At 38.0% G+C, this 13,493-nt stretch overlaps 2 protein-coding genes across 3 annotated transcripts in view; one reads left to right on the top strand and one right to left on the bottom strand.

Annotated features, from left to right (window-relative positions):
* Positions 1-13,493, bottom strand: part of Hmgcl (hydroxymethylglutaryl-CoA lyase) — a 143,508-nt gene that overhangs the window by 88,709 nt on the left and 41,306 nt on the right. The window lies entirely within an intron of this gene.
* The window catches only part of LOC145977823 (uncharacterized), a 54,253-nt gene that overhangs the window by 5,095 nt on the left and 35,665 nt on the right, over positions 1-13,493 (top strand). The window contains exons 4-10 of the mRNA XM_083110138.1: positions 751-837; positions 4,832-4,924; positions 6,809-6,850; positions 9,684-9,722; positions 10,698-10,724; positions 12,247-12,324; positions 12,755-12,784. Of these exons, the coding sequence (XP_082966264.1) occupies positions 751-837; positions 4,832-4,924; positions 6,809-6,850; positions 9,684-9,722; positions 10,698-10,724; positions 12,247-12,324; positions 12,755-12,784 (396 nt within the window). The remainder of the gene's footprint in view (positions 1-750; positions 838-4,831; positions 4,925-6,808; positions 6,851-9,683; positions 9,723-10,697; positions 10,725-12,246; positions 12,325-12,754; positions 12,785-13,493) is intronic.

Raw genomic sequence — 13,493 nt, 5'->3', positions numbered from 1 at the left:
ATAATGCATCTCCTTGTTTTAACCCATCATGAATTGTAAATTTGTCACACATATGAATACCCACACGAATTTTACTTTCTGTTTCACTGGTGCATACTTTTATCATATTAACAAGCTTCTTAGGTATTCTAAACTCGACTAATATATTATATAATTTATCTCTTTTGACTGAATCATATGCTTTTTTGTAATCAATGAATAGCTGATGGATACTTTGATTATATTCCCACTTTTTATATTTAATATGTTTGCCACTTTTGGCTAATCGGGAAGATATAGGGATTTTGTTAATCTATGTTATTATTTTTGTCGTTGCATTCTGTTGGTAATACGGCCAATGTAAAATTGCTAACGTTGTATTTGGAATATTCTGTTAAATAAATAAATAAATTTCTTAGCTATTGTCCTAATGCTCTGCCAGGTTACTGAAATTTTCGGGGGAACTTTTTATTTTCCAGAGGGAATTTCCACCCTCGGGCCATCCCCTGAATTCATCACTCGTTATTTGTGAGTGACCATTCATACATTTAATTGTATGCTTATCTTCATTTCATCCTCATCTTCGCGATTAGCCAAAAGTGGTAGAAAAGAGAAGTAAATAAATAAACCAAATCAATCCAGAGAGGATGACCCAGCTTTGGCCCCTCCCCTGAATCTGAGCTGCCGCTTGTGCTTTCCCTTGCATCCGCGACAAAAGTCAACGGTCCAGATTAGTAGACATTTTTTAATGTGTTATGCTTTTCGTTTCAGCTGAGTACGACAGTTCTCTGGATCCCAACCTCAGCCCTGTAGGTCATCTCGCTTTCAGCAACGAAGGGATACAAGGTTCGAGATTAGGTAATTATAAATTGTAGCGTTAGATGGCAACACTGTAATTTTCCTAAACGAATGCAGAAAATATATAAGTTCATTAAGAGTATCGCATACTTTTCTTCATGTAATTTGTACATTCAAGTACTATGAAGTATACGTGATATTTACACCTTTACGTTCGTGATACTTATAATGGGTTCTATTGGGTTCACTGCAGGACCGGAACTTCTTTCTCGCACAATTTAAATTCGGTCCAAGTTGCGTATTGTTACATTGGAAAAAGGTTCCTGGACCGTATTTAAATTGATTCGGAAAACAGGTTCCTGGACCGAATTGAAATGCTTTAAATATGAAAAGGTTATACACTGTCTAGAACTCATTTACGTTTTCTTAATTTCTCTCCAAGTCCGGAATTGAAATTATTTCCAATTCCTGGGCCAGGGTTGACCGATTAAAAGTTGCCTTCTAAAAATGTCCGCGAGTACGTTTTACATTGGAATGTCACGCTGCTGTTGTTGAAAGCGTAGCACAAGGAATAAATCATAACGCTGTTGTTCTCTCGTGGGGCACGTTCAAAAACTCCCTTGTCGAAAAGTTACTGTACATAACGCAATGGACTATTATATGGGATACGGAGCGGCGATCCTCCGCCTCCACTCGCCACTCTCACTTTTGGTACCCTCTCACTCGGATCTTCTTTCTTGATCTTATCTGAGTGTGGTATCCGTATCCCGGAATAGGATATAAGGATTAACTTGGTAAATGGAGAGGTCAGAAGGTACGTAAGAGAGAAGAGGCAAGTGCTCTGAGTCTTGGTACCTAAGATTTAAACCAAGACGTTTTTGAAAAATTAATATTGTGAAGTTGAGTAGCTCCAAACAATAAGCAAGATATGAAATATAAAGATACATATAACATAGAAGTAAAATAATGAATATATAAGAATACAATATAAGAATGAGAATATAGAATAAGATATTCGAGGAACCCTTAGATCCCATAAATAAGAGAATAATAATGGCACTTGATGAGGAATCCTTAGATCAGAAGACAAGTAGATATTCATAAGAGTTATATTGAAGAGACATCCCTGAAGAATAGGGAATTCTCAAGCCTCCTCTTCTGTCTTCAATCTTCTACTCGCAGTCCTCAACTGGTAGACAGCATCTGGATACTGGAAATATATATAGTGGTTTCAGTCATCCAATTCTAGTATGTCAGGTTCTCTTCTGAGGGATGTAATGTAGTGTTTTCTTCTATTCAGGGAAGCCGGTCCTTCTTCATACTATCTTATTTCATTTAAGCAATTATTTTGTGCACAGCTGCTTTCTCCCATTAATTGGGCAGCAAGTCTCATGCTCGATCTAGTCTTAGTTCCAGTGGGTTCCACGTTTTCAATAAATGATGATATTGGAACCACTTGTCGGGCTCGTGACTCTTGATGGTGTTTGAATTCCATTTCCTCAAGCGTAGATATCAGCTCAGCCAAAGCATTAATTGTAGGAAAGGTTCGTTGACAAGTAAGTTGTTGTCTTACAAGGTCTGGTTCTAGCTTAGCTCTAAGTTCCCTTATTTTGGGGTCTTGAAATTTATTGCAATAAAACACAGCGTGTTCTGGAGTATCAGTAGTCTTACATACTTGGCACTGGTCATCTAGACTGAGGCCAAAGCGTTTCAAATATGCCTTATAAGGGCCATGCCCTGTAATGAGGTGTATCAACCCTTTAGTTGGTTTAAAGAGTGAGTTCATTGTCCAGAATTTAACGTCAGGCATATATAGCTTCGTGTGTACTGATCCCGAGTATTGTCTCCACTCCTGTTGCCATTTGCTTTGTAGAACCTGGTCAATATCCTGCATGGTATTCACATTAATTCCCAACAGCATGAATATCTTAGCTTGGTCTCCCTTCCGAAACCAATATCTAGAAGCGTGTCTTTGAACCTCAAAATCAAGAGGCAAGACACCAGCTAGCACTATAGTTGACATAGTTGACGTTGTGCGAAAGGCCCCAAGAATTCTCAACAAGACGTTGCGCTGTCCCGATCTCAGACGGTCCCGTACAACGGACTATGGACTATATTAGCGTGGCGTCGCATTGAGCTGAAACAACCCCGTTGCGTGTTGCTCCGGCATCCGATCCAGGACCCGCAGCCAATAGGAGCCGCCCAGCAGATATCACAACAGGGACAGGTAGTGTTGCCTGAGGTGTTGCTACAACCAAGTGAAGGAACGCGCGCGAAAGAATGGGGCTAGATGGAGAGGGGGTAACGTAAATCCAGGGTTTGCGTTTCGCCCATTTCTACCTTGTATCTTAGATTCTCGAGGCAACCAGCCCCTGGATTATTCTTTCATGGATAATTGTTTATCGTCAGGTCCGTAAGCGATCTAAGTTGCGTATTGTTTCATTTCAACACGGAACTTGGACCCAATCAAACTGATTCGGGAAAAAGGTTCCTGAACCGTATTGAAATTGAACCTGGAATAAAGGTTCCCGGACAGAATTTAAATTGATCCGGAAAAGAGGTTCCTGGACCGAATTGAAATACGTTAGACATAAAAAGGTTCTTTACGGTCCACCCATTTACGCTTTCTGATTTTCTCTCCTGGACCGGAATTGAATTTATTTAAAATTCCTGGACCTTTAACAACACTGCTTATAATGCCTTGAAGTAATAAACATAATATTGCTGTTGTTCTTTTTCCCAGAACAATAATGTTAGCTGTGCATTTTAAAAATTGAAGCAATACGAGTGATATGAGTTTATTGGTACGGTAAGTTATAGAACGCAACAGATGCATTACCCAATTAAGGCATACGATAAATAACATATTATAATAGGGAAGAGTTGCCGAAATTGGACCAATTGGTACTATTTTGCTTCTGCATCAAAAACAAGACACAGAAAAAGAACGAAATTGTAGGTTTGAGAAGCACAAACTATTAGCTTTTACTTCATATATGCATTTAAACAAAAAAATGCAGGAACCAATATAATAGGGTACATAAAGGAAAGTAGTGACATCGGTCCATTATAGGCAACTGGTTTCTTAACTTGGACCACAGGTTGCTTAGGTTGGACCGCTCATAAAAGGCATGTACGTATGTATGTCTACGGTATCTAGACACCTGCAGCACTCACTGCACACAACATTATTTGCTCCAATTTCGCCGCTTGTAACAGCACCTACCTGTGATTTTCCTTTCTTTGCTACAATTTTTTGTGGAAGTTTCTGGACTGTGGTGAAACCTGACTCATCCACGTTGAATATTCGGTCATCTGTAAAACCAAACAAACCATACCTTCTACTACACTCGTTCAAGCCACAGTCCCCATTTTTTTATGCTGCTATAGCCATTTGCAATTCCATCTCTGTCCATAGCCCATACTTTCCACGGTCAAATTTGGGAAACACGCGGTGTTCCAACTTATGCAATTATACCCCGTTAATAAAAAATATGACGCTACACGAACATACGCAACTAAACCACAGTTTTACCACATGTAGTTAGTGGTTAATGAATGGCACTTTTATAATATACTACAGGACATTTGATTACTTACCCCTAGTCTACACAAGAGCTTAAGATCCGAAGCACAATAATTGCAACAATGGAAATACAATAACAGCACTCTTACTTCGTCGAACGTCTCTAGTTGACTGACCATTCATTCTTTTGTACATGACACTGGCGCCAGCCAGTAGTGCCAACTCACCTGTTTCAAATACTCGTCTATAGGCAAAAACAAAGGCGGCCCAACTTAGGCAACGGTCCAATTTCGGCAACTCTCCCCTACATATCAATGTGATACATAAGAATAAACTCTCCTTTTAACAAACAAGTCAGTCGCAAATTTTATTTTATTTTTCATGTTCAGTATTATTCTTATGTTGTTGAGCTGGGAAAAAGTAGGTCCATACCGTATTCACTTTTAGTACCATCTTTAAATATTTTACACTTGCTCCAAATCGTCCCTATTCTGGCTCTCATTACAACCCATTCACTTTTCATTGCAGAATTTGGGGGAAGCGGAGTGAGCCCCGAGCTGGGGGCGCTGAGTGGACCCCCGAGAGACCAGGGTTATTGGTCACAGGAAGGATCCGAACCTGGTAAGCATTCTGACAATATAATAAATTACTTCATGCAGGTTAGTTAAATATAGATGGATACACTGCCATTAACAATCTCCCTGTACAGGTACAGTGGCGCTAAATTCTCAAAAAATGCTCCGAAAAATACCAAATAGGCACTAAAATTGATAAACATCGGCAGATTTGTCATCATTTTCCCATATTACAAGTTTCGTCAATTGCATCTGCTTCTGATAGAAGTTAGATAGAGAACGTGAACTAAAATACAAGTACACGTAATTTTGAAAATGGGAAGTAACGTTAAACACAAACTTCGAAGCAGTTAGCAGTGGCGGCTATTAGAGGGGGTGAGGGGGGACTTGCCTCCCCCACTATTCGCCACTTTAACCCCCGCACTATGCTAACCCTTACAAAGGAAAATATACTGTCTCTGCCTACCCAGTTTTAGAACCCAATCGGCGCCACTGGCAGTAAGTACTATATTCGTGAAGGCTACCTATATATCCTACATATTCCTGCCTAAAGTATAAAGCATATATTACAGTGCTGCAGGGAGAGGATTTCGTTCGAGAGCCAAATAGTTCGCGTAGATGACGCTAGATAGCGTCCGGAATGGACAGCTTCTTCTTCGCTCGAGCGAATAACGCTTAGGGGTGTGTTCCAAGCGGACGTCCACCATATTGATGGCCGCCATAATGAATTCAACTCAATTTTTTTAAAAAAATAGGAAGCGGGTGATGTAATATACAAGGTGTCTCATAAGTAATAGCGCAAACTGACATAGGTAAAAGTACACGATAATAGAAGCAAAAAAGTCTCAGTAAACATGGGTCTGCAAACGAGCCGTTTTGGAGATAATCGCGAATGTGTCATTGCAAGCCGCCACTGACTTCATTGTTTGTAAACGTCGTCCTAGTTGGAAAAATGCTAATAATATGTGCGAATGTGTGGGTACAAGCCGTTATTGATTGTATTTTGTAAGCACCGAGTGCTATACTCCATGCGCGGTCAGAGGTTTGCTCTTTGTTTACAAAACAGAACATTTCCGAGAGGTGGCGTTGTAATCAAACAGGATGGATGAAATCAGTACACAGTCTAATCGTACTGTGGGAGTTACTTTTAGCATTTTACCAACTAGGACGACGTTTACAAACACTGAAGTCAGTGGCGGCTTGTAATCACACATTCGCGATTATCTCGAAAACGCTCGTTTGCAGACCCATGTTTATGAGACTTTTTTGCTTCGATTATCGTGTACTTGCACCTATGTTACTTTGCGCTATTACTTTTGAGACACCCTGTATGTATATGACACTGTTATCTCACACCTGGAAAACGATGCATTTGCTACAATCATGCAGTCGTAACTTTTTCATGCTTAAAGATAGGTTGAAGATACCTTCACCACTGCATTTCTCGTGAAATTCTAGCCTGATTTGATTCTAGTCTGACTGACACGCGGCAAACCCGGGATGGGTGATCTAAGGTAGGAATTTTTCCGGCTTTGTTCCCGCATAAAGTGGCTCCAGGGCCTACCCAGCCTCAAATCAAATGTTACCGGGAGCGAGTGGAGGGTAAATGGTACTCGGTGTGGGAGGGGGTAAAGGAAAGAGAATTCTTTATTATGTCAATGGTTGAGGCCCCCCCTATAGGGTTACATGTCTCCCCCCCCCCCGCACAAGTGGATTTTGCGGCTTGTAGATCCAGCACTGCTTAAAACCCTGATACAAATTTTACTTTCCCAAGTTTGTGGCACACTGTTGTGCCGCTTAGTTCAATTTACCGTTTTCTACAATTATTATATAAAGTTAAGAAACATTTCAGTGGTTTTACAAGTGGTTGAATTCTTAACTCATTGCTTTAGGTGTGACAAACAAAGTAACATTATGTTGTTCGTTTCAGAGCTGACCAGTATTGATCAAAGAAGACCTGATGTAAGACCAGGTATTTTTAAAATATTGTTAAATTTCGAGTGGGGCAATTGCCTAAGTGTGTATTCTAACTGTAAGGTATTCTATTTGATTGATTGTCTTGGTTTATTTTACATCGCTTTTCTGCCACTTTTGGCTAATCGCGAAGATGAGGGATGAAATTGACGAAGGGTCACTCACAAAGAACACTCATGCCGGAATTCGGAGTCGAAGCACGCTGAGATAACCACTCCGCCACGGAGGCTGGCTACATTTTATCAGCTGATGTTTTTTAGAAGCATTTTCTAGTCTAGAAGGCAATTACACTTAAAGAACCTGCTTATTTATCAAGCAGATTCGGGTTAAAGTCCCTGCTCAGGCATGCATGTTCTTTGTGAGTGCCCCTTCATCGCTTTCATCTAATCATCCCTCACCTTCATCGTCGCGATTAGCCAAAAGCGACAGAAAATTGACTACAACAAATACCGTGCGTTCATTTCGATCTTCAGCCGAGAGATCGGGAGAAGCGTGGCGGGCGACGCTGACGGAGATGCCGACGTTTGCGGCCTGTAATGCCCGCTTATTTTTATGGACATATGCAGACATTTATATAAATATTGCAAAACGAGCACTAACCTGTGTTATAAGATTTCGGTTTTAATTTTAGTAGCTTAGTGGCTGTATGTGCTGATGATTTTGACACACCCATCTCCTGTGAAACACGGCGTAGAGGTTTGTTTGGGGAACGTTCTAACGCTGCACCAATTTCATCGAGTTTTGCTTTAACGATCCAGTTTCTCGTAATTTAAGGACAAGATGTCTAACCGTATCTCTATGTGGAGGTGAAAAGCTTGGGAATTTCTGTACAAATTGCGTACACACGTAGTGTTTTCACGTAAGACTCATACATAAAAATTCTTTGTTCTAACGTGAACCTTGCGGCTGGCATTCCAATCGTCTCACTGACACAACACACATACACACTGCAATAACATAAACAAGTAACGGCAAGTAACCAAGAATAACACTCTTGCGCACAGTACGAAATTAACACGCTCTTGGTTCACATCTGCTCGCCACTATATTCACAACTCTTGTCTTCAACTAGTCGCGAAGGAACAAAGAACTCGATCTCGGAGATTTCGGATTGCAAGGAAGCTCACGAAAACCATTGACATTTAACAGTTTCGTCTGCAGCGTAATCTTGATACAGTGTTGCACATTCGAAACCTCCAAACGATCCCCGTCGACACAAAACTCTTTCAAGGATCTAAACTTAAGCAGGACGTTACTGGTCAAAACTATGATTAAAATGTTTTATTATCTGTGGCTCTTAACATCGCTTGTAAAGCGTATTTATTTGTGTATATAAGGGCAGAACTTCCTGCAGAAGAACTTTTGCATCTTATAACACAGGTTAGTGCTCGTTTTGCAATATTTATATAAATGTCTGCGTATGTCCATAAAAATAAGCGGGCATTACAGGCAGCAAATGTCGGCATCTCCGTCAGCGTCGCCCGCCACGCTTCTCCCGATCTCTCGGCTGAAGATCGAAATGAACGCACGGTATACCTATAAATACCGTTGAAACAAGTTTCTTGTGGAAGTAGTTCTACAAAGTAGCTCGAGATGGTGCCACCAGGCAGAAGCGGGCAGAGACACCTGCGGTCAAAGATGAAACTAAGTTCCATTGCGTCTCGTGGAAAAATTACTACGGTTCGTACGAAACAGCAGCACTCCTGGCCTAAGCAGGCATGAACTGGCTCAACTGATAATAGCAAGGCCGGCCCTAGGTGGGTGCGGGGCCTGAGGCATACGATATACGAAGGGCTTATAGCAAACATTTTCCACAAGTCTGAAAAATCCGATTTTCCTTATTCTGAAGTACAGGGGTCCTGTAAGTTACGTAAAAGGTAAAGTTCCCCATGCTTGATTGATTGATTTTGTGTTTTAAGTCCACTTTATGCACAGTGAGGCTAATCGGGACTAGACCTACAGTTTAAAGTGGGATCCGAACCACTATGTGTCTCCACCGGCTATCGAACCCGGGACCCCTTGATTGCAAGGTGACAACGCTACCACTGCGCCATCGGAGAGGCTTACTGACACGCAGGTAACCCAGGGTGGGTGAACTAAGGTCGGAATTTTTCCGACTTTGCTCCGCATATTCTCGATCTTGGCCATTTTGCACCCCCCAGGGTCTCCCGCTCCGGGTCTCTCGTTTAAGGAGAATAATGCAAAGGAAAATTAGCTCGAAAAGTCGCAATAATCAGTTCAGAACTTGAGATTTTTCTATCCTATCCCTTTCTCGTAAGAATATACCATCCATGATTTTGCGAAATATCAAAAATAAAAGAAAATATGATTATTATGCCACAACATAAACTTCGGAACTAAAATTTTCCACAAAATTAAATGATTTTCTTTCACTGATTGAAATGAGTAAACTAATGTTGTTTTTTTAAAAGTGAAAAGTATAACAGTCTACATAGGATAGAATGATTACAATTTAGAATATTATTAATTTATATTAATTGTTATTAGTGCTCCTCCTACTAGTATTATTATTATAATTATCACTAGAATACTTATTCAATTTTATATTACGGCATGATCCCCCTTACCAAAATTACTGCTGACACCCTTACCCACCCTAATATGCTGCTTCACACTGTCAAAAATTTGCTGCGCAGTGGTAAATCAGGATTCAAATGCTACATAATTATGATGTAAATTATTCTCATGAACAATTTGTTTAAATAAAATAGATAACCAATAAAATGGGGATGTGTCAGCTTTCTAAATATGACAGGCTTAAAATACCGTTCCAACCATGTGCTAAAATGATTCATTTATGTTTCTTACAGACCTATCACTTTTTAGACCATCTTACCCAGCAACACCTGGTAAGATAACTCAATTGAAATAACTGTTGAAGCTTAGGCCTAATCTAAGTTTAAAATATATGATTAGTGTCTTTTACATTCAGCGGACAATGGTAACTAACGTTACCTAAGTTTAAAGTAAACGAAAAGATCTTAATGAGAAATGCCAATATCAATTACTGATTAAATTGCGGTGTGAGTTTATATGAATGTAAACACTTTCAATAATTTCTATAGTGAAGCACTTATAGTGTTGTAGCCTTAACCTTTTACTCCATTAAACAGATAATAAATCTTAATATAAACATCTTCAAATTTCCATCATGAAAAATAAATTTTGAAAGAAGTTTAGAAACAATAAACAATCTTGATGTCTTCTATCTTTTCTCATAAACATTTTAATGCTAACCTTTGAATCCACTATCCAGCATCTACTATATAAATTAATTCAAAAACGTTAAAATAACTAACCTGTTAGTGTGGTGTGCTGTGAAGGCGTGAATGTTTAATTCATCACTCATGCTCATTGTCCTATTTAATCTATACGTGCTAAAAAGTGATGCAAAATAACCCCACTATTAACAGATACAATATTAACCCACTAAAATGTGATAGTATAGTAATAGTAACGTGATTAACTAATTAAAAATTGCATATTTTTATAGTTTGAAAATATTTTCTATTTTACAAAGTATTTTAAGAATTTATTATATAAATTAGCAATCTTCTGTTTATGTTTAAATTTATGAGATTATTTAGTTACTTTCACAATTGGCATTCAAGTGCACTGAACATGTCAATGTGATGAAACTGCATTAAAGCTAATAAAATTATAAATAAAATTAATTCACTGTATTTTAAATACAAACTTCTTTTATGTAATAGGCTATTACAAAATAATTCTCACTGATGTTACAAACATATTGGATTTAATTGATTGACTAATCATAGTTTTTCTAATAAAAATAAATGAATATATTTTCACTATTATTCCAGGATATGGAGTTCCTGAAGGAGTAGATGGTCAGTATACAATTTACATACAATTCTACGATTACGTCAATATAAAAAATATGTTTTGTTCATATTTGTTTATCAATATATTTACGTACATGAAAGTTTTACATGCTTCGTTCCAACTTGTGAATGCTCTCAAGAGTGTTAACTGCTGTATGTAACAATCAGGGTACATTTAACGTTGTTATTTATGAGTACAAGCTTTACAGTGAATGGTATTGTGACAGAAGTAACTGCGCAGTTTATTATTTTCATTCCAAAAGAGATTTTTTAGATCCGTTTGCGTATATTGTCAATATAAGTTAAATTACCAACACTAGTATGGTATGTATATATAGTGATCGCTTTATATTTTGCATCAGTTAATGCAGAAATATTAAATCAGTGATTCTTTTATACAAATGTATAGACGGTTTATACTATTTTGACATGTATAATTAATAAGTTTAAAAATATTTTAATATAATAGTTATTAATTATCTCATTACATCATACTAAAAATCAATATAATTTATATTTCTTTCAACTTTAAAATTACAAATTGAAATCAATTATATTAGGCTATAAATAGCTTAGTTTTTACATAAATATGAGTTTTCTTTCGTCTCGATTATTCATTCTTTACTTAAGAAATGCTACAATTTTTGAGACGAAATTAATCCCTTGAGTGTGGGTGACGTTACAAACAAACCTCACAGTTGGAGGACAGTGGTTCTTTATCTTCATGAGTCTACGGCTGGTAGATTCCTTTTTTAAAAGTCGATCCCCCAATTCCAACAATTTCACTCGTAAATAACTTTGTACATTTTTTAAACTTCAGATATATGCTAATATTAATAAATACATAACTGCATAATTGTAGAGAGTATTAATTCGATTATGTGTAGGCTTGTTGTCAAATCTAAAATTTTAACACCATTAAGCCGTGTTTCCATGATATGAAAAACTTAATATGCTGACCAAGGCAGAAATTTATTTTATTATAAAACATAAACTAAACGTAACGTTTCAACCTTCTAGCAAGGTCTTCTTCAGACTCTGCACCAAGTACAAATGTGTAAAATTTTGTTTAAAATATATGATGAAACCAGTTTCCTGTGGCCAATATCATAAGTGCCTTTTCTCTTGTGTGTTCCATTTCAGACACCGAAAAATTCAACTTCATCAGAATATTTCCACTTTAATATATTTGTTAATGAAAATTGCTGCACAAACTAAATTGACCGTAGTGTCCTTCCGTGAACTCCAAACTTTGAGGCGGGAAGCAACGTAACTGTGCTTATATATCGGTTGATAAATCACTGCCGTGATTAATCGTGAAAGCATTTCCTGTTATCGAAGTCGGTCTCGGTACCATGCCATCTCTCCAGATGGTTTCCAGCTCGGGCTGCCAGTCGCAAACTTCAAGAGGGCCTCTCGCGTAATTGGTGCCATAGCGCTTGAGAAGCTCTGCTCCAGGAACGAAAGTGACATTACAGCTTATCCCCTTCTAAGTTGGCAAGAAAATATCTCTCTTCTTTTGTTGCAGAAACACTTTTCCCTGGAAATTCAGCTCCCTCTGAGAACATGTACCCTGATACGTGGATTGTTCCACCTTTTGGCTATGGTACGTATGAACAACCACATAATGCATGCAACACACATACACAAATTCTGTAGTTCAGCGGTTCTCAAACATTTTTCTCACTGTACCCTTTAGTCGTAACTAAACGTCTAAAGTACCCCCACAAAAGGACGTATATTCCGTTCTTTTTTATTTCAATAATCTTATATATAATATACATTTAATGAATAAACAAAAAACGGTAGCGTCCCCCTGTTAATTAACAGACAGATTCTTAATTTGTAACGTTAAAGTATTGTATATAAACAAATAAATGAAATGAACTATCTAATTGATATTACTAATACCGTAGGCCATTATTCACAACAGTTAAAAACTTAAGCACATATACGTACTATACCTGAATGCAATAATAGTTTTAATACATTCATCTCTCACTGAGGATTTAAATTTTATTTTCCTGTTTTCACAGGTAGGCGCTGGCAGCCTAGAGGAAGACGTTGTAAGTATATAACGCAATGTGTGCATTTGATGATATATTCTAGAGAAATCTCTGAAATATGTGAAATTTCATCAAATATCATGATCCACTAACTCTCTAGCCTTCGTAAACCCGAAGGTTTATAGCTGCAGAAACACAAGCCTTCCATTTGTCCCTATCCTGGGCAAGATCAATCCAATATTTTCCATCCTTACTGATTTCCCTTAGGTCCATCTCAACGTTATCCCTCCATCTTCGTCTTGGCCTTCCTACAGGTCTCTTACCATCAGGTCTCCCAATAACAATCCTGTAAACTCTTCTTTCCTCTCCCATTCGTGCTGCCCACCTAAGTCTTCTTGATTTGACTATTCTAATAATATCTGGACATAAATACATATTATGTAGTTCTCACCTCTCTCTTCATCTTTTTCAGGTCCAAACAGGGGTGCCCACCCCGAAGAGCAATGGCGCATCCCCTCCAAAATCCAATTATATTATTAGCGCCCTCAATCCATATCGTAATCGCCACAAAGTAAAGCTCAGGTGATAATATAATACAGTCCCTTTTTAAAGAACTACATCCCTCCCCGGTTTTATTGGTGTAAATATAATTATTTTAGTTACCTATAACAATAATTACGTGGATTTTTATATTCATTGCAAATTTTACTTGCTAAAGTAAAATTTTCATGTGACAAGAAGTTAGAAATGCGGATTCGACATGTGTTTT

This window comes from Lepisma saccharinum, chromosome 23 (assembly GCF_977018435.1).
Source record: "Lepisma saccharinum chromosome 23, izLepSacc3.1, whole genome shotgun sequence".
Lineage (NCBI taxonomy): Eukaryota > Metazoa > Arthropoda > Insecta > Zygentoma > Lepismatidae > Lepisma > Lepisma saccharinum.
The sequence above is the reverse complement of the archived record's forward strand: the minus strand, read 5'-3'. Positions and strand labels throughout refer to the sequence as shown.